Raw genomic sequence first — 16,296 nt, 5'->3', positions numbered from 1 at the left:
ATTGATACAAATGTAGCACAAAATCATGTGCAGAATTGAAAAAACTTTGACGACTTGAATCCATTGTGCATGATTGTGATACAAAATTCCATGTTTTGATACCAACTTTGCTAATCATGCGGCATTTGATTGGTTGAAATTCTGAAAAAGTAGGCGAAATCCCTTGAAATGGCAGGGGGAGGGTTAGGGATTGCGAGCAGCACACGCCATGTTCTGGTGACATCGTATCCAGCAACCACCCACAAGAAGCGGCACCAAGATGAGCAAGGTGACAGGCCCGGACCTCAAGCGCTATATGGACAAGACGCTGAGCATCAAGCTCAACGGGAACAGAAAGGTGTCCGGTATCCTGCGGGGCTTTGACCAGTTCATGAACATCACATTGGACGATACGATCGAAGAAGTCTCGCAGACCGAGGCCAACAAGATTGGGATGGTTGTGATCCGCGGCAACAGCATCGTGCAGTTTGAATGTCTCGACCGCATCTAAGCATCTACATGCCCTTTTCCCTTTCCTGCCGTCCTCGTCTCTTCAACGCTGTCGCCTTGACGACGTAGTAGCAGGTACAACCATGATATGCTATATCTACTTTACCCCTTCTCCTTCTGCTATGCTACACTGCTACAATTACATGTTGGATGCCCCGCAACCACCACTCCTCCTCATGCACACGTCCCATGTCAGAACTGCCGCAGGACCCAATTCGCCAGCTCATCGTCCACAGGGTAACTGTACGGCACGGCACCTGTTCCGCCGCTGTCCAGGAGCATGTCCGAGCCCCGCTCGAATGGAAGTGGGGTCATATCCAAGTCTGTCCACTTCGTGTTCATGCCGCTGTCGGTCCATGCTTGTGCATACGCGAGAGATGCCTCGGTATATGCCAGGCCGATCGATTTCGTAGGGGATCTCGCTGCAGACGTGATCAATGCCGAGGATGTGGTGACGGTGGCTGCTGTCTTGGACTGCCCGTCGACAGAAGCAGTGGATGTCAACTTGGGCTTCACAACTTTTCGCTTGATACGAAGGAGTTCCGTGGGCACGCGCATCGAGTAGTGAGAGTGCGCGTACGTGCAGACGGCGCTGTGGCGGCGACTCTGTTTTCGAAACCCAAAGTAGTTCAGCTGGCGCTGGAAACTTGTAAACTTGGCATGCCGAAAGTACACCGGAAGCACCGAGTCCGTGAAGGCCTTGGTGTCGAGGATGTCGAATGCGCGCTTGTCCAGTGGGTTCCAGCACACGCATGGCGAGTCGGACTCGAGCATATCCATGAGCGACTGAATAAACGGCGCGACTCCACTAGCATTCATCGCACCGGCAAAAATGAAGATGGGAAAATGACCATGGGATGATGATGTCGGGAAACCAAGGGTGTGGACTGTGATCGTCGCCTGGGACAAGGCGTGTCTCGATGGAGCCTGCAGCATTGTCCATCACGCGATCCAGGATTGACCTACGCGGCTTCCCTCCGTGAGATGGCTCTGTCCCCTTGCTGCACTTGATACTCACATTCCTCAAGGCTGCCAGTGGCTCCACGCATCCAGCAGCCAGCTCCTTCGTACTCAAGGGCGATGCGCCGCCAGTGTGTGATCGCCATGGCTCATGGGCAAGGAATTTGCGGCATATCAACTACAGTCAAAATAGATGGAAATCCAACTTCAATGTCGTCCCAAGTCCACTGGGATGGGACATTTCCCAACGGAGTCATCATGGGACTGTCATCGTACGTTTCCAGAAGGGAGTCATCTGCCACTCCTGAACTTTGCCATGTTTGAGATAGGAATTTGCCCATGAATTTCAGGCTTTCTTTGCACTATTTTGACGATTGTCCGGATAAAAATCCGGATCCTTGCCACCTCCGTCGTCGTGCGAGTTGGCTCTTGTACTGCGACATCGAATTTCATTTATCTTGGTCTTTGTATGGGTACCTCTCCCAAATTTATTAAAATTCCCCACTCCTCTCGCCATGAGGGGCCCATTGTCACATCCTCTGCATCCGCCACCATGCCATCGGCGCAAGGATACGCCCTCTGCTGCACCCTCCTGTCGGCGTTCGGCATCGTGTTCCTCGGCTCGATTGGGCTCATGATCCAAAACCAACCGGAATACATCAAGTCGCTCAACGTGACGTCGTCTGCGCCAGTGTATGAAGGAGGTATGCCTCACCCTCGAAGCCTTGACCTCATTTCACCCTGTTGTAGCGGCGTTGTATGCTGTGACCCTGGCGGTATCCATGGCCGTGTTGTACTTGAAGGTGGGGTCTGCCCCCGACAAGTACAACGACGTGCCGTTGAGTGAACACATTGATGGTGTCACGAACGAAAAGACTCCACTCCTGAGTAGGTAATCCCGCGATTGCCGTGTGTGGTGGTGTGCCATCATGGACGAATTCGTAGCCGATAATGAGGACGATGACCTCGGCCTATAAGGTCTACCTTGAATAAACACACGATACCATCTTTTCAAACGCTCGTCCTTCCGCTGGTCATGTCCACGGGTACATCGATCGGTTTGCCCCATCGGTGCGAACATACTAACGACGACAAAGCGATGGTCGTTCCAGAGGCCATCGAGACTACCGCCCTGGTCCTCCTACACCGCATGCATGCGCTTGGCTTTGGGCGTCGACGGGTATCGAACGAGCAATCCGATCTGCGATGATGTCAGTTTTGCTGTCATGGTCGGGAAGATCACGGAGGGGTAGATACCTGGATGAGCCCCACGACGGTGCTGACTGCATTAGGCACGGTCACCACACGGTCCTGCAGGAGAATGCCATAGAGAGTCCAAATCGCGCCGGCGACAGCATTCATGATCTGCAGTCCCTCCATTAGTCACAGCGCCATGCCTTGCGGGATGAGGAGAGCGTACCGACATGCCAACGGGCAGCGACGATGCGTCTTGGCTAGCGATGATCGTGGCAGCTTTGGCCAAGGGGGATACCGCCGTCAAGATCATGACAGCGTTACCTGAGGATGCACAGAAGCAACTTGAATGGTACAATCAAAGGAGGGGGGCGGGCAAATAGCTCTATGCGGGGACCGCATTTGGTCGGGACCATCGCAGCCATCGCCAACGAGAGGATATGCAGCGCACCTGGCAACCCAATCATCATGGCAGCGTCTGCTGCTTCCCACGTCGCTGCGATTCCCATCAACGCGAGGACAACGGCAAATCCGCCAGCCATCCACTTGCGGGCAACAACCTACACCAAGGCGCCATGCTCGATGGTAAGTCAAGCAGGTTCGTCGCTCGCGGACGAGCATGCCTTCCATTACCTTGTCGGAGGAGTACGTATAGTACACGGCGAGGTAGTACGTCCCGAGGAGGACTCCCAATGAGGTCGTGGTCTTGAGCACAGGGTTGGCCGTCACCCACGCGTAGACGAGAAAGATGGCCGACTGCAGTGCGTAGAAGAAGAATGGGAGGAACGGCAGCGACAACGTGTGCTTGGCCCGTCGAATGCGGCGGATGTCGGGCAGCGGCGCTAGCGCAAAAAGAATGCTGGAACCGATCGCGGCGTACGGAATCATTGCTTGCGACGTCGCGAGCGCGACGCGGGCATGGGACGCCCAGTCCACCCGCGCCAGCTTGCCAAGATCGACCATCGCTCGGAAAAAGTGGGTCAAAACTTCGCTTTTTTACTTCGAGTAACTGGCGTTTCAACGGCCTCCCGAAACGGCACATCCCACGACGCGTCGCTGGTCTTGGACGGATGGCGGCGGCGGCACATAAGGAGAAGGAATTCTCGGCGCTCCACCTGGTACATCCCGCCCGCGCCACCATTCGAAAATCGCCCGTCCCGCCATAGTATTTGCCGTAGAAAGCTGGCGAGATCCAAGTCGAAGTGTTTGTGGCCGGCGACGGGATCAATTACCCCCAGAAAGGTCAAACGGTCGTTGTGCACTACACAGCCTACGTACGTGGTGACGCCCGTTGTCGCTCGGCCAGGTTGAGGGCTCTTGCTTGTAGCTGCAAGACGGCAAAAAGTTCGACTCGTCGCGAGATCGAGACAAGCCGTTCAAGTTTAAGCTCGGGGCCGAACAAGTGATTCCCGGGCTCGACGAAGGTATCGAACGAGTACGTCACAGCCATCCATGCAATCGGCACCACGCAGCTCGTGCCTGATCTTGCTGTGTCCGTCGTAGCTGTGCATGAAGGAGCGGGCCAAGATATACATCCCGTCCGACAAAGCGTACGGGAAGAAGGGGTTTCCCGGTCTTGTGCCGCCCAACACAAACCTTGTGTTTGACATTGAGCTGATCACGTTCAAATAACAACGCGTCGTTCTTAATTCGTGTTGTGCGCCGGGCTTCGCTGCTTGGCTGTCGACGCGGGGCTGGGCGGGCCATTCGCCAACAACGCTTGCTTGCTCTTGCGAAACGCTTTGTGCCGCCTGGCTTGCGCCTCGCGCTGTCGGATCTTGGCTTGGATAGATGCAATGCTGTGTGCGTGAAAGGCTGACGTCCGCTCCAGCGCTTGATTTTCTTCGTCCGCTTCCCGTTGCATGGCGTCGACGACGGTCAACGGGACCTACATCCGTGCCTGATGATACATTCGTTCGACAAATCGTCCCCGACCTCGAGCGGCCGCGCCATCTCGCTCTGCACGATAGCTTTGACCCACGACGTTCGGTCTTTGGACTCGGTCGCGTTTAACAGCGTGTCTTTCTCGGCCATTTGTCGGCTCTGTTTCAGTGCCCCCTGAATCTGACTCTGGTTGCACACTTTGCGCCACTGCAAGTGCGCGAGCCGCTCTTCCAAGTTCATCGGCCCTCAACGACCGTCGTCACGCGATGGCAAGCGCCGTTGCTAAGTAGTTCTATTTATATTCGAGTGACGAGCCATCGAACGAGGGCAACGTCGATTTTGTACTTAAAACGATTCAAGCGGGGTGTCGCCGTTGGCTCAATCGAGCTCGTACATGAGATCGTTCGAGAACCGAGGGACTTGGACGAGTTGCGGCGGTGGCTCGTCGACCATCGCAGTCGCTTGCAAAGAGTTATTGCTGGTCGAAGCGACGAGCGAGGTACTTGACGTGGTTGGCGCGGCCATATCGCCCTCGTCCGTCGCAACGCGTGGCGGGCTGGACTCGACATCCAAGTAGATGCCGTCCGGGTTGGTCACGGCCAGCACGACCAGCACGTTGTCCTGCGCCACGTCAACGCGACACTTGTCTGGGTCAATGGCATCTTGAAACGATCGCGCGAGTTCCAACTTGACTCGATCGTCGTGACGAAAGGCCAACGCAAACCCGTGGCTGGTAAAGGACGACGTGACCGCGGCTGGGTCGACGTTGGCGACGTCGACCAGGACGGATATCACGGTTGGAGACACACGATGCACTCGAAACGGAGGCTCGGCCCTATCCAACATTTTCATTTCACGAGTCAAAACACCACCGGCAATCACGCTCGTCGATCATGATGGCCAACAAAAAGCACGTGGCTAGACGACGTACGTCGGTGCACCCTTGCGACACACGATCGCCACGTTTTGCGAGGCGACGTGAACCGTCCAGTCGACGACCGGGTCGCCTTGGTCGGTCTCATGGCGGTGGTGCACGCAATACTCGTACCACACGCGGGGCTTTCCAGCTTGGAATCGAAACAAAGTGGCCGTGCCGTCGTCTACGGTCGACAGCGATGCTTCATCCACGTCAGCGACGTGAACCAAATGCGACACATGCGTCTTTGTTTCGTGGATCGAGCTGCGTGCTCGATGGTACACGATGCTGTTGTCCAGTGCGCCCTCTATAAGCGTCACTGCGATCGGACACATTGTCGACGTACTTGGGCTTGTCGTGCTTGGCCATCTGGGCAAACTCGCGATACGCTACAAACTCGCCGTGTTCCGTCGGCGGCGGCGGGGCAACCCATCGGGTGTGGTCCACAGAGGATGGAGCCATGCCGTGCTCGCGCACTCTGTCAGCCGTATGCTCGGTCATCGTGTCGTTGTGAGGTGGCACCGCGACTTGTTCGACGGCGGGCTCTTCACCCGTTTTGATTTCTTCCGACGGAACATGCTCGGGGCTTTAAACAGATCCGAGTTAGAATCGCCCACAATGCGATCGGCATACACAGACGGCTCGACGACGGGCAACGTGACCACAAGCGTCTTGGTGGCTTTGTCGAACTTGGCTTTTCCCTTGGCTTCGACCACTGGAAACGGCAACTCGAACGCCAACGGCGCGTAACCTGCCGCCGTCACCCGAACGGCGGTCGACGACACATCAAGATCGATGCCTGCAGCTGAAGCCTGGTCATGGACACGCCGTCAGTCACGAACATGAACGTGAGATCGTACGTGCGAGGGCAGCGCCATCTTGACCACGAGGTCCCGCGGACGGAATGCCTTGGCCTCACGGTTGTCTATGTGGTCCGCCAGATCAAACTGTCCGCGATGGGTAATACGATAGGCAATGGTTGGAAGCCTGGGGGTCATGTGAGCCGACACTGCAGCTTCCTCCGAACGTACGGTCGAGGATTCGACGACGAAGACGTCGTGGTGCTGCTAAGTTCCTGAATGAGTGGAGACGACCCGAGTGGCTCGGCCGTGGTCGGGGGCGGCGGTGAAGCAGACTCGGGCTTAGCTTGCGCGACGACAGCCGGCTCAAGGGAAGCGCGCCGAGTCGGTTGCTTTGGGCGGGACGGATCGGTCGTGGGCTTTGGTGTGGTCAGGCACATCGTGACTGGAGTGCCCGACTTATACGAGACGCCTTTGAGAACGTGATAATCTATTGGAATATGCAAACGTCCCGACTGCGTCCACCCAAACGGCATCCACCGATTACCTCGTTCAACTTTGCTCGGGTCTGGGTCTATGTTCTCGTAGACTTTGTCGACACCGTCCAGCGCCGTGTTGATTAGCATTTTCATGAACGCTGCGCTTTGCATGGCCTGCAATACGGTACGTGGATGGTAGCACACGTCGTAGGTCGCGATGGACTGCCCCCCTGCACGCCCAGGGTGAACATCGCCAATTCGTCCTGCCACAACTTTGTGCACTACCTTTGTCAGGCTCCATGCGCTGCGGCCCGACACAATAAGGCAAATTCCACGACGTGCCACCAGCGGTCGATGGAGTCGACGCGACGCGTGTGCTGGATGGTGGCTGCATCTTCTCGGACGAGCACACGTTGACGAAGATCTTGCGCTGTTTATACTTTGTCTTGACAACAAACCCGGGTTTCGGAAGGACGAGCTGCTTGTCCGTTGGCACCTTGTTGTCGTTTTCAAGCTGGCGAAGGTACATCTCTTGTTCGGCGCGGTGGGCCGGGTCCGAGATCTCTTGCATGTAGTCGTTCAAGAGCGTGCGGAACTCGGGGTCTTTCATAGCCTTGAGGAAACTTTGCTGCTCCTTCTCCGTCATGTCGAACTTCTCCCGACGCGCTGGATCATCACATGCCGCGGCGAAGGCCGCCTCAAGCGGCGACGACGGGCTGTCCCCTGCCATCGATGTGCGCCTCGCCCAGTGCTGGAAAATTTGAACCGAGCAACCCTTCGCGGGAATCGTTCGAAATGGGCGATTTGTTTCAAACGATTCTGACATAGGTCTGAGACGCGTCTAAAACGCGTTTGAAACATGTGAGTGGACGATCCGGATAACGTCAGCAAGCACCGTCCGTCGCGGTCCCTCCCTGCGCCATGGCGATGCCTCGCTCGACGCTGCGATCGGCGCTCATTCTGCATGCATCTAGGACTCTATTACGTTTGTGCATCCAGGGCCGCGGACGCCAATGTGTCGCGAAGAAGAGGGAGGACGAGTTTAGTGGCGGTCACGATGGGATGCACCCGGGGAGGGACGATCTCGTCGACTGAACGCGTCGCGTCCTTGGTGCGGCCAACGCGAATTTGCTTCGTGCAGCTCGTCGCGCAGCTCTTGGATTGTTTTATCTTTTCGCGAAATCTCTGTCTGGGCCGTGGCGAACACAGTCGACAAGTTGGTCTCCAGGATCGCGTTCTGTTCTGCCAGCTCTTTGTTCAAGCGCTGGAGGAGTGCCGCCTCCTTCTTGAGCTTGTCGTATTGTTCTTGCACAACTCGCAGCTCCTTCTTCAGGTGCACGCTGCTTCGACCATCCACGGACGTGTCCAGGTCGTCGTAGAGGTCCGCCATCCTCTGGATGACGAATCCGGATAAAAATCAACCGAGCCCGAGGGATATCCGGATTGCCTCAATATGCCTATTGCAGCATGCGCGCTGGGGCAAGCGCTGGTCGACGTGTTGGCCGAGATGGAGGCGGAAGGAGCACCGCTAACGCACGATGAGAGACTTGCGACTGTTCAACTCATGGAGGACATCCTCTTTAGCCATATGCAAGATGCGTCTGAGGATTCGGAAGCAGATGGATTGACGAGTGAAGACGTCCTACCTCGTCGTCATGTGGCCACCCGCAGCGGTGTGTTCATCGCAGCCAGCGTTCATGAGTACAGCAGCTACATGGAAACATGGCGCCTTCATATGGTGGACACAGCGATCAAGATGGATGGAGAGGTCTTGAACCCCGACTGTCCCGACCTGGACGCAACCCTTCGACGGATCCAGCGGCGGAAGAAGACGAAAAAGGCCAAGCGGAAGACAGACGACCAAGAGCACTGACTTAAATAGGAGCTAAAGCTATCTCTTTCATCGCGTGAAGCGCGTCCTCGGCAGGCTTTCGTCGCCCGAGTAGAATGCCTCGCATGAAGTTGAGCAGGTCAAACGAGCGTATGACACAATGGGACAGGATAGTGAAATGCGGCGATAATATTATGCCTAATATGCAACGATGGAGAGCATGCCCGAGTTGGGCTCACGCGCCGTGCTTTACTTGGGCGAGGTGCGCCGGCTGGCGAGCCACAGGCCCGCCACAAATAGTCCGACGGCTGCGAAAATCGCGCTGACACATCCAATGGTTTTCTTGACCGTACTACGGTGGATAGCGTCATTGCTGCTACTTGCCTTGGCCATGGCGTGGAGCGGAGTCGCTGACGGCAACATGTCGATGCGTTAGAATGCGAATTTGTGTTTGGGGTCCGTCCGCGATGGATGGGCGAAGTAGAAGCCGACGGTGGCCCCCGCCCTCGTTTTTCCGCCACGTGTCCACTTGTGTCAGCAACTTTGTGTAAAATCGGCGCCAGCACGTGCATTAACACGGACGACTAACCTGATGCTCCAATGCGACTGCATATGCATCCAAGGGTCGTATTGCCCTGTCCATGTGCGAAACTCGCCAAATTGGCGCCTCGACACCCCCCCACGCCCTCGAACCCCTCCATGCTTCCCGCTACTTTCTCATGAGCCCATGCAAAACTCTCTTGTGGACGTGCTCGAAAACACGCTGCAGAAGCCAGCCAACGCTTTTCGGACCTTCCCTTCTACTTGGTGCTTGTTCCGCTCGGTACGTACTTCGACACGCATGGGACGTCGTGGCTACGGTCGCCCCCGCGCTACCCGCATGCAGCACACTCGTACGTTTTGGGCGCTGTTGGAAGTGCGTTTGGATGTTATCCCGGCGTCTGCCCCCGATCAAAGGAGTTACATATCTTCAACGGCTGCCCGTTGCTGTCGAAAGAGTAGACGACGCCCGACCAAGATGCCGGCGGCTTCGTACACGTGCGAAAAGGAGCTGCGTGCGATGGACATTGGGCACATCCAGGACGATTTGATCCGGGAGCTTATGCTGTTCATCGCGGGAGCAGACTTTCAGTCGGCGTTCGAGGCGTTCTTCCTCAAGCACGCGCTTCGGTTCACCGACGATGACGAGCACAAGCTCGAATACACCGACTTGTTTATGCAGTTCCAAGACCTCTTTGAACGCTTCATGAAGGGTAGTGTGGTGAACATGCGCCACTGCTCCTTCCATTGTCATGCCGATGATGGTCTGTGTAGAGTTTTACGCCAAGCACAGTGTCACGGAGGCCGAGTTTGGCAAGCGCTGTCGATCGGTGCGTCATGTATGCGTGCTGCACGCCGTGTGACGCATGGGCGGTGTGCAGGCGGTCAAGCACGACCCAAAGGCCAGCGATTACCTCGACGTTGTCCTCGCGTCGATGGATTACCAGGCGTTCTATAACCTGATGAAGTTTATGCGCCGGCGAGCGGCCGCCGAACCCAAGCAACCTGCCAAGCGCAAGATCAGCAGCTCGGCCAAGGGCGCCGCCGATGCCACCGACATGGACGCGGACGAGAAAGGGTCGGACGGAGCGGCGGGGGACGAAGGCAAGGCATATTTTCACGACGACGATGACGACCATGGCGGCGCCAAAGAAGCCAAGCGCAAGTAGGTGGTGCCCCATGCGGAATGTCGACAAGTGTGATTCACTGCGTTGTGGACATCATATCGACTTAACTCGACTCTTCCCGCCCCGTTTTGACAATGTAAAACAGCGCGTGGATGTTGTTTGCTTTGATGGCTTTGCGACAGGCCAGGATGACGGCCGACTTGGGCTGGCCATGGCGCAGCCGCGCCGCGAGCTGGATCATCCCGTTCACGTCTTTCAGCGCATCCAACAACGCGTGATGGTTCGTAGCTCGCTTCGTGTACTCGCCCAAGAGTTGATTGTTGAGCGAAAACAGCTCCGAGTAGTACGCCCGCATGCTCGACCTGCACGTGTGTGTTGACACCAATTCGACACACGGCCGTACATGTCGTGGAGGATGCGCGCATCTTCTGCGCGGATCACGAGATGCTTGAGTTGGTTCGAGTCGTCTGCCATGTCCCCCGTGAGCTTGAGGCGGATGCTGTTGTACTCGTCCACCTGCGACACACATGCAGCAACTCGTGAGTATTTCAACGAGTCGGTCGGGTGACGCGATCGTACCCGAACGAGGAGCTGTCGAAATTCGGCCAGTTGCTCGGGAAAGTCCGCCACCGACTCGAGGTCATCAATCTATTGAGGGACGCATTGAGCCTCTTCATCGAGCGTCGCAGTCGGATGGCCAGCGCACCTGCAGCGCGCGACACAAGTCTTGGATCAGCTCGGCCGCGACCGACATGTTTTCCACGCGGATTTCCATCTAGTGCGTCGTCAACAACGCCAGTCGCCGTGCTCACGTACACTCGTGGCCGTCGTCGAGATGGACAGCAACGAGTTGTCCCCAACGTTTTTGAACGAAATGTCAACGTCCGACTCGGACAGCTTGAGCACGTCCGTTTGCAAGAAGGCCGACTTGACCCACGCTCCAAACTAACACCGACGTCAGCGTCATCGACACACACAATCGAACCTGTTGCATGCGGACGGGCTTTTTGAACTTGACGATTCCGGACGGCCGGACGGGGGCCGCCGACTTGAGCGGGAAAAAGTCGGCGAACCGCGGCAACACAAACGATTCTTCAAACACGTGAAACACGTTGCCATTGCCTCGATTGCCGACCTGTGAGCCGTGGCCACGACTGTCAGAAGTGGCGTCGGCACTCGTTCGTTCACGTCACCAGCACACGAAAATGCAGCGACGCCTCGATGTTCTTCTTGAGCGTCGGGAGCTGTACCGCCGCCTTGGAACTGGGCACGGTCGGTCGGATCACGAGCGATTCGCCGTCAAAGATGCCTGCGTCGTAGTCGAAGATCACAATCATCTACACACACGTTCCATGACGGCGACCGCATGCCAACGTTGCAAGCACCACCTTGATCACGCTGTCGTTTTCGGTCGACACGGTCAGCTCAATGTTTTCGTGCGAGATGGTGGTGGTCGGCGTGATCGTAATCCTGCACAAACGCCAGAGCGTGAATCGCACGCCACACGACGAGGCGGCCACAGCGTCTGCGTGCTTACTTGGTAGTCGTTGCGACGCGCACGTTGGTGCCTTTAGTGGTTTTTGCGCTGGCGTTTTCGTACGCTTTGAGTTTGCTCGCGAGGTCCGCCTTGGCTTTGATCAGTGCTTGAACTTCCTTTTCTTCGACCGAGATGTCGTCCTCCAACAAGGACGCTGCCGTGGCGCCGCTGCCGTCGACAGTCATCCCGTCCGCCGCATTGCCTTCGAACAAGTACCCTCGGATCTACGCCGCCATGCATGACGCACGAATGAATCGACGTAACGTACTTCGCCGTCGGCGGCGCAGCAAATGACTTCCGAGTTGCCCCGCAGCCGGTAGTCGGACGTGAGGACAGCTGCAATTGGAGCGGTAAAGTGATCGCGGTACACCGCCGTGCCGTTCGCAACGCTGCGGGCTTCAAGCTTGCCGTTGTTCCACCCGATGACAATCTACATGATCCCGCCGCGGTAAGAGCATCGTCAACGACACCAGCACAATCCCATGCAGCGCTGGTGTCGCCAAGGCCGGCGAAACCACCCCGCCGCCGCACACGAGCTATCACTTCAAGAACCATGCACGTGGGAAGTGCCACAAGAACGTGGACGGGCAAGGGACCAACCTCGAGCTCGCCGTCTCCATTGATGTCGAATGCTGTGATTGACGTCGGAATGTTCTTGGACTTGACTCGCCATACGCGATGGCTGTTCTTGTACACGCCGACCGTGCCGTTTTCGAGCGCATACCCAAACAAGTGCTTTTGAATCGTCGCCAAGTCGACAATGCGACCCGTTTCGCTGCATTCGCACACGACATCTTCCGCGTGGAATGCTCGGATTTCAAAGTCGTCTGACCCGACAACGAGTTCTTCGTTGCCGCGACCTGCGCCGCATGTCGACGATATAGCGTTGTTTGAATGCATCGACACATACCAGACACGTCGCACAGCGCGAGCGCAGTCACGTTGTCCCCAGTGACGGTCCAGAATGTTTCGTTGCCTTCGCGGTCAAAGCCCTACGATGACCGTGTGACGACTAGCATCGAACGCGTCATGATCCGACCTGAATCGAGCAATTACCGCCGACCATGACCATTCGCGACGGAATGTTGGGGAGTGTACCAAACAGCATCGTGTTGACGCCGTCGGGAACATCCTTGTAGAACGTATCCGAGTTCTTCTCGACGTTGTACCCAAGGATGTTGGTGTGCGTGCCGACGACGAGGGTGTCACCAGCGTCCTGGTCACGGAATTTGCCCACGCACAGCGCCGACACCTCGCGATTGATGTTGAGGAATCGCACGGCCTGGACCGCGTCGTCTTCGTTCTTGTCGTGCGGAGTGTGGAGGAAAACTTTTCCACTGGACGTGCCGCACGTCAACGACGGGTGCGTGCCGTCGTACTTGCCCACCTTTGCCAGGCGATCCAAGATGGCGTGATGCATGTGTAGCTTGAACGACGGCAGCATCGTTGCGGCGGGGGGCGCTTCGAACTGTCCAAGGAAGGGTGGTGTGGATCGTGACGGTTGGCAAAATTTATTTGAAACTATAGCCTTCATACTAAATGAAGGGTATTTTAATAAGTTGACCAATGGATCCCCTTCGACGGGTGTGATTGGTCCATGTGTTTCGACGTGCCAACTCCGACCTGGCCTCCGTCGCGCGGGCGGAATACGCGGCTCCGTGCGTAGATGACGACAGGTGGCGGTCAGTGCATCGTCTCATCCATGTCTTATGCCATTTCTTCCCGCTATGAAATCGAGGTTTCCCAGTGGGTTTTGCTGAGCCGTGGGATCGTGGTCCGACTGCACACAACCATGCCTTTCGATCATGACGAGAGCCGTGTCAGCACGAGCGGAGAGGGCACAGGACGTAGGCAAAGTGTAGACGATGGGCTAGACGATTCCAGGACAACAATGAATATTGTTCACGGAGCGAGGTATTTTGACTAGACCGCAAAAGTGCAGGATGACGTCGGCATGCGCGCAGGTAGCTTTCATTTTAACCTTGTTGACTTTGCCCTGAAACGTATTAGCAGTCAGCAAACGGCGAAGATAAAGCAGTTCACATACCTTCCCACACGTCATTCGACGTGTGCGCAGCGTTGTTTCATTGGATTCGCCAAAGTCGAACAGGAGAGACCCCCAGGGGCATGCCTCGGTCGCCCAACCGTTCGACCACGAGGAGTGTTAAATATGTGGCTGGCTTGGCTGTGCTTCGCCAATATCAACGTTGTCGAGTCCACTGGAGGCTGCATCGGCAGGAACTCGGTCGCCTCACTAGCGTCCAGCACAATGACAGCGATCCCCGCCATCAAGTACAAGTTCGAGTCGCCGATTTACGCTCTGCCTGTGCTCCACACCACGTTTGAGGTCGCGACGGCAGACCCATTGACGCCGTCCGTGAAGCACCCCGTGAGCGTCGAGACTCTTCATTCAGCCCAAACAGATCAAGGGACCCAACATTCCGGTCGATGTGTGCTTTGGGTCATCATTCAATCCTGTGCCGAATCTGGCCCCATAGGCAAACTGATGCATGGGCAGGCTGCATCAACCATTGTTACAGCTTGCCAGCCCCAAGACACTAACCACACACGGCTCGCAGCCCTCCCTCCAAGGACGCCCTTCCCGTGACTCGACCTTTGACGCAGATCCTATCCTCGGATTTGATTCCGTTTGGCGTAAAGCATGAGGTCGAAAGGGATGCGAACTTGGAGTCTACTTGGTGGAAGATCTAGCTGCCTTTCCCTGGGTAGCACGTGCAATCACAGGGCCGTCCGACAACCTTAACCACTCTACCACCTCGCGTGACATATACATCCGTGTTAGGTGGCGTCCTGATGGTCGACCATGGGATGAGCTTCGCTTGGCTATTTCCGATATTCGCCCATGGGGTTCATCTTCTGTTCAACCATGTAGTCATGGGTAGCCGCCTGCCATTCTGCCGACGTCGTCCGGGGTTCACCAGGTGCTGCCCCACCATAATCCCGCCCTACAATTCCAAACGACGCAGTCAGCACGGACAAAACAAAGGCGGGTCACCGGTGTATCGGAGGGCAGCCCACATGGCACCCGTGAACGTAAACCCGGCAAGAAGGCCCACCCCAATAGCTCTTCGGGGGAAAACACTCGTCAAGTACGCATGCACCACCATCGGCCGAAACCACGTCAAAGCGAAAATGACAATTTGCTGCCCCAACTGGTTTTTGCGACAGGGCTTGTTCGTTCTGCCGAGGACTGAGCTCCGACGGCGGCGTCGAGTGGAATGCCACCATGGCGTGCATTGCGTTCGACGCGACCACTGGTGCGGTCGTGAACTCGACCGCGTACATGGGCGAACTCGGGCGGTGGTTTCAATACGTGTATTAACATTGACGTGAAAACGAATCGCGACTAGCAAAGGGCAGCAGACATCGTCAAAGGGTTGGCATGGGGTACACCTCGAGACATCGCATCCAGGCGGCGGGACGAAGCCAGGCGAGCCCCGTGGGCCCTTCCCTCGCTTGCAAAGACCTTCGTCGCATTTTTTCGTACTCGTTGAAACCAAACCCACACACAACCCCCCTCTCCAACTAGCCTCCAAGGAACGGCACCATGTGCACTTGTGCCGAGAAGCACCCTCGCCAAACAACCCGGACTCCAAGTCTCGTTGCTCGCGTGATTTGTGCACAGCAGACCGCTCTCCTTGGACAGTCAAGTAATACACAAAAACACCTTGTTGGTTTGCATAAATCGAATCGACGTGGGTTAAGAGTTGTTTTCGCGCCGTTGCTCAGGGCGTTGGAGCACATCCGGCCGCAACACACGCTGCCATACACGTTCCCAGCCCAGCATTACAGAGAAGGGCAGCGGCAGGAGCGCCAACTCCTGCTGTCACGGTGCCAAACGTCAACCCCGCAGCTCCGTAGCACGCCACAACCAGAGCGTTGCATCCCGTTTGGCACATCGCATACGCCAATGGTCCAGCGCGCGCGGTGTGGGCCAAGACAATCCCGACCATCAGTGCCGCTCCCAATCGTGTGCTCCTCATGGCTGTCGACAACTTCCAAGTGATCGCACTCGTTCATGGACAAGTTTCAGTTGGGACCCAACTGTTAGAACCCCGTGAGTCAATTTCCTATTTTTTGTGGTTTAAAACGAATTTGTTGCTATTTTGACCAGATCCGTTGCAGTACACAATTATTATGTATAAATGTGAAAAAGTCCATATTTGCTGGAGAAGAGCAAATACGTTGAGAGAGTTGCTAACCTTTTTGTGCATTCGTTTCTATCGGTTTTTAAAAAGCCGTTGTTGAGTTGCTCCATTTCCAAGACATTTCCCATGTACTTTTTCACCATTTCAGGAAAAAAGACATATATTCACTACAGTCGATCGAATGACAAGTGGAGAATTATCTTGGTGTTCGTATACACCACCTATGCGCAACTGAATCCCCCTGGTCACGTAAAAAACGCAAGAATTGGAAATGAACGTCCAATCCCTTCGATTTGACTGAAGTGTTCCTGCGTTAAAAAGAATAAAACGTTTCCGAATGTGGTCATGCTGTGGTTCTCTAGTTCGAGGT

The 16,296-nt window shown here is 56.0% G+C and overlaps 12 protein-coding genes across 15 annotated transcripts; 6 read left to right on the top strand and 6 right to left on the bottom strand.

The window, feature by feature from the left end:
* Positions 1–214: 214 nt before the first annotated feature.
* Positions 215–1,602, bottom strand: H310_10736 (hypothetical protein). Its single transcript, XM_008877187.1, has 2 exons — positions 1,508–1,602; positions 215–1,451 (listed from the first exon to the last, which is right to left on the bottom strand). Exon 2 carries the CDS (start codon positions 1,423–1,425, stop codon positions 682–684), a length of 744 nt encoding a protein of 247 aa, XP_008875409.1. The 5' UTR covers positions 1,426–1,451; positions 1,508–1,602; the 3' UTR covers positions 215–681.
* On the top strand, positions 217–612 carry H310_10737 (hypothetical protein). The gene has a single exon (XM_008877188.1). It carries the CDS (start codon positions 260–262, stop codon positions 488–490), a length of 231 nt encoding a protein of 76 aa, XP_008875410.1. The 5' UTR covers positions 217–259; the 3' UTR covers positions 491–612.
* Positions 1,603–1,966: 364 nt separating the features above from the next.
* On the top strand, positions 1,967–2,457 carry H310_10735. 2 transcript variants are annotated; one of them, XM_008877185.1, is made up of 3 exons: positions 1,967–2,153; positions 2,200–2,337; positions 2,395–2,457. In XM_008877185.1, the coding sequence occupies exons 1-3, from the start codon at positions 2,003–2,005 to the stop codon at positions 2,424–2,426; spliced, it is 321 nt and encodes a 106-aa protein (XP_008875407.1). In that variant the 5' UTR covers positions 1,967–2,002; the 3' UTR covers positions 2,427–2,457. The 2 variants fall into 2 exon arrangements, with proteins under 2 accessions (XP_008875407.1, XP_008875408.1); XM_008877186.1 differs by having other exon boundaries at positions 2,200–2,457.
* Positions 1,983–3,843, bottom strand: H310_10734 (hypothetical protein). 3 transcript variants are annotated; one of them, XM_008877182.1, is made up of 5 exons: positions 3,277–3,843; positions 3,095–3,203; positions 2,870–2,967; positions 2,707–2,814; positions 1,983–2,650 (listed from the first exon to the last, which is right to left on the bottom strand). In XM_008877182.1, the coding sequence occupies exons 1-5, from the start codon at positions 3,604–3,606 to the stop codon at positions 2,591–2,593; spliced, it is 705 nt and encodes a 234-aa protein (XP_008875404.1). In that variant the 5' UTR covers positions 3,607–3,843; the 3' UTR covers positions 1,983–2,590. The 3 variants fall into 3 exon arrangements, with proteins under 3 accessions (XP_008875404.1, XP_008875406.1, XP_008875405.1); XM_008877184.1 differs by having other exon boundaries at positions 2,388–2,650; positions 2,870–3,028; positions 3,277–3,606; XM_008877183.1 differs by having other exon boundaries at positions 2,388–2,650; positions 2,870–3,203; positions 3,277–3,606.
* Positions 3,592–4,275, top strand: H310_10733 (hypothetical protein; the record flags this gene model as incomplete). Its single annotated transcript, XM_008877181.1, has 4 exons — positions 3,592–3,761; positions 3,822–3,917; positions 3,971–4,078; positions 4,147–4,275. The coding sequence occupies exons 1-4, from the start codon at positions 3,714–3,716 to the stop codon at positions 4,273–4,275; spliced, it is 381 nt and encodes a 126-aa protein (XP_008875403.1). The 5' UTR covers positions 3,592–3,713.
* Positions 4,276–4,288: 13 nt separating this feature from the next.
* On the bottom strand, positions 4,289–4,767 carry H310_10732 (hypothetical protein; the record flags this gene model as incomplete). Its single annotated transcript, XM_008877180.1, has 2 exons — positions 4,289–4,531; positions 4,579–4,767. The coding sequence occupies 2 exons, from the start codon at positions 4,765–4,767 to the stop codon at positions 4,289–4,291; spliced, it is 432 nt and encodes a 143-aa protein (XP_008875402.1).
* Positions 4,768–4,789: 22 nt separating this feature from the next.
* On the bottom strand, positions 4,790–7,504 carry H310_10731 (hypothetical protein). Its single transcript, XM_008877179.1, has 8 exons — positions 7,008–7,504; positions 6,791–6,952; positions 6,475–6,733; positions 6,304–6,430; positions 6,077–6,255; positions 5,790–6,029; positions 5,459–5,731; positions 4,790–5,362 (listed from the first exon to the last, which is right to left on the bottom strand). The coding sequence occupies exons 1-8, from the start codon at positions 7,450–7,452 to the stop codon at positions 4,906–4,908; spliced, it is 2,142 nt and encodes a 713-aa protein (XP_008875401.1). The 5' UTR covers positions 7,453–7,504; the 3' UTR covers positions 4,790–4,905.
* A 176-nt stretch (positions 7,505–7,680) lies between these two features.
* On the bottom strand, positions 7,681–8,132 carry H310_10730 (hypothetical protein). The gene has a single exon (XM_008877178.1). The coding sequence runs from the start codon at positions 8,110–8,112 to the stop codon at positions 7,765–7,767; it is 348 nt and encodes a 115-aa protein (XP_008875400.1). The 5' UTR covers positions 8,113–8,132; the 3' UTR covers positions 7,681–7,764.
* Positions 8,133–8,149: 17 nt separating this feature from the next.
* Positions 8,150–8,774, top strand: H310_10729 (hypothetical protein). The gene has a single exon (XM_008877177.1). The coding sequence runs from the start codon at positions 8,176–8,178 to the stop codon at positions 8,593–8,595; it is 420 nt and encodes a 139-aa protein (XP_008875399.1). The 5' UTR covers positions 8,150–8,175; the 3' UTR covers positions 8,596–8,774.
* Positions 8,775–9,571: 797 nt separating this feature from the next.
* On the top strand, positions 9,572–10,262 carry H310_10728 (hypothetical protein; the record flags this gene model as incomplete). Its single annotated transcript, XM_008877176.1, has 3 exons — positions 9,572–9,806; positions 9,868–9,923; positions 9,975–10,262. The coding sequence occupies 3 exons, from the start codon at positions 9,572–9,574 to the stop codon at positions 10,260–10,262; spliced, it is 579 nt and encodes a 192-aa protein (XP_008875398.1).
* Positions 10,263–10,269: 7 nt separating this feature from the next.
* Positions 10,270–13,201, bottom strand: H310_10727 (hypothetical protein; the record flags this gene model as incomplete). Its single annotated transcript, XM_008877175.1, has 13 exons — positions 10,270–10,582; positions 10,624–10,736; positions 10,800–10,868; positions 10,927–10,995; positions 11,037–11,165; positions 11,206–11,355; positions 11,414–11,557; positions 11,609–11,690; positions 11,758–11,981; positions 12,026–12,187; positions 12,358–12,617; positions 12,668–12,749; positions 12,797–13,201. The coding sequence occupies 13 exons, from the start codon at positions 13,199–13,201 to the stop codon at positions 10,324–10,326; spliced, it is 2,148 nt and encodes a 715-aa protein (XP_008875397.1). The 3' UTR covers positions 10,270–10,323.
* A 1,786-nt stretch (positions 13,202–14,987) lies between these two features.
* Positions 14,988–15,825, top strand: H310_10726 (hypothetical protein). The gene has a single exon (XM_008877174.1). The coding sequence runs from the start codon at positions 15,326–15,328 to the stop codon at positions 15,782–15,784; it is 459 nt and encodes a 152-aa protein (XP_008875396.1). The 5' UTR covers positions 14,988–15,325; the 3' UTR covers positions 15,785–15,825.
* Positions 15,826–16,296: the final 471 nt, after the last annotated feature.

Source organism: Aphanomyces invadans (assembly GCF_000520115.1).
Source record: "Aphanomyces invadans strain NJM9701 unplaced genomic scaffold supercont1.27, whole genome shotgun sequence".
Taxonomy (NCBI): domain Eukaryota; phylum Oomycota; class Saprolegniomycetes; order Saprolegniales; family Verrucalvaceae; genus Aphanomyces; species Aphanomyces invadans.
The sequence above is the reverse complement of the archived record's forward strand: the minus strand, read 5'-3'. Positions and strand labels throughout refer to the sequence as shown.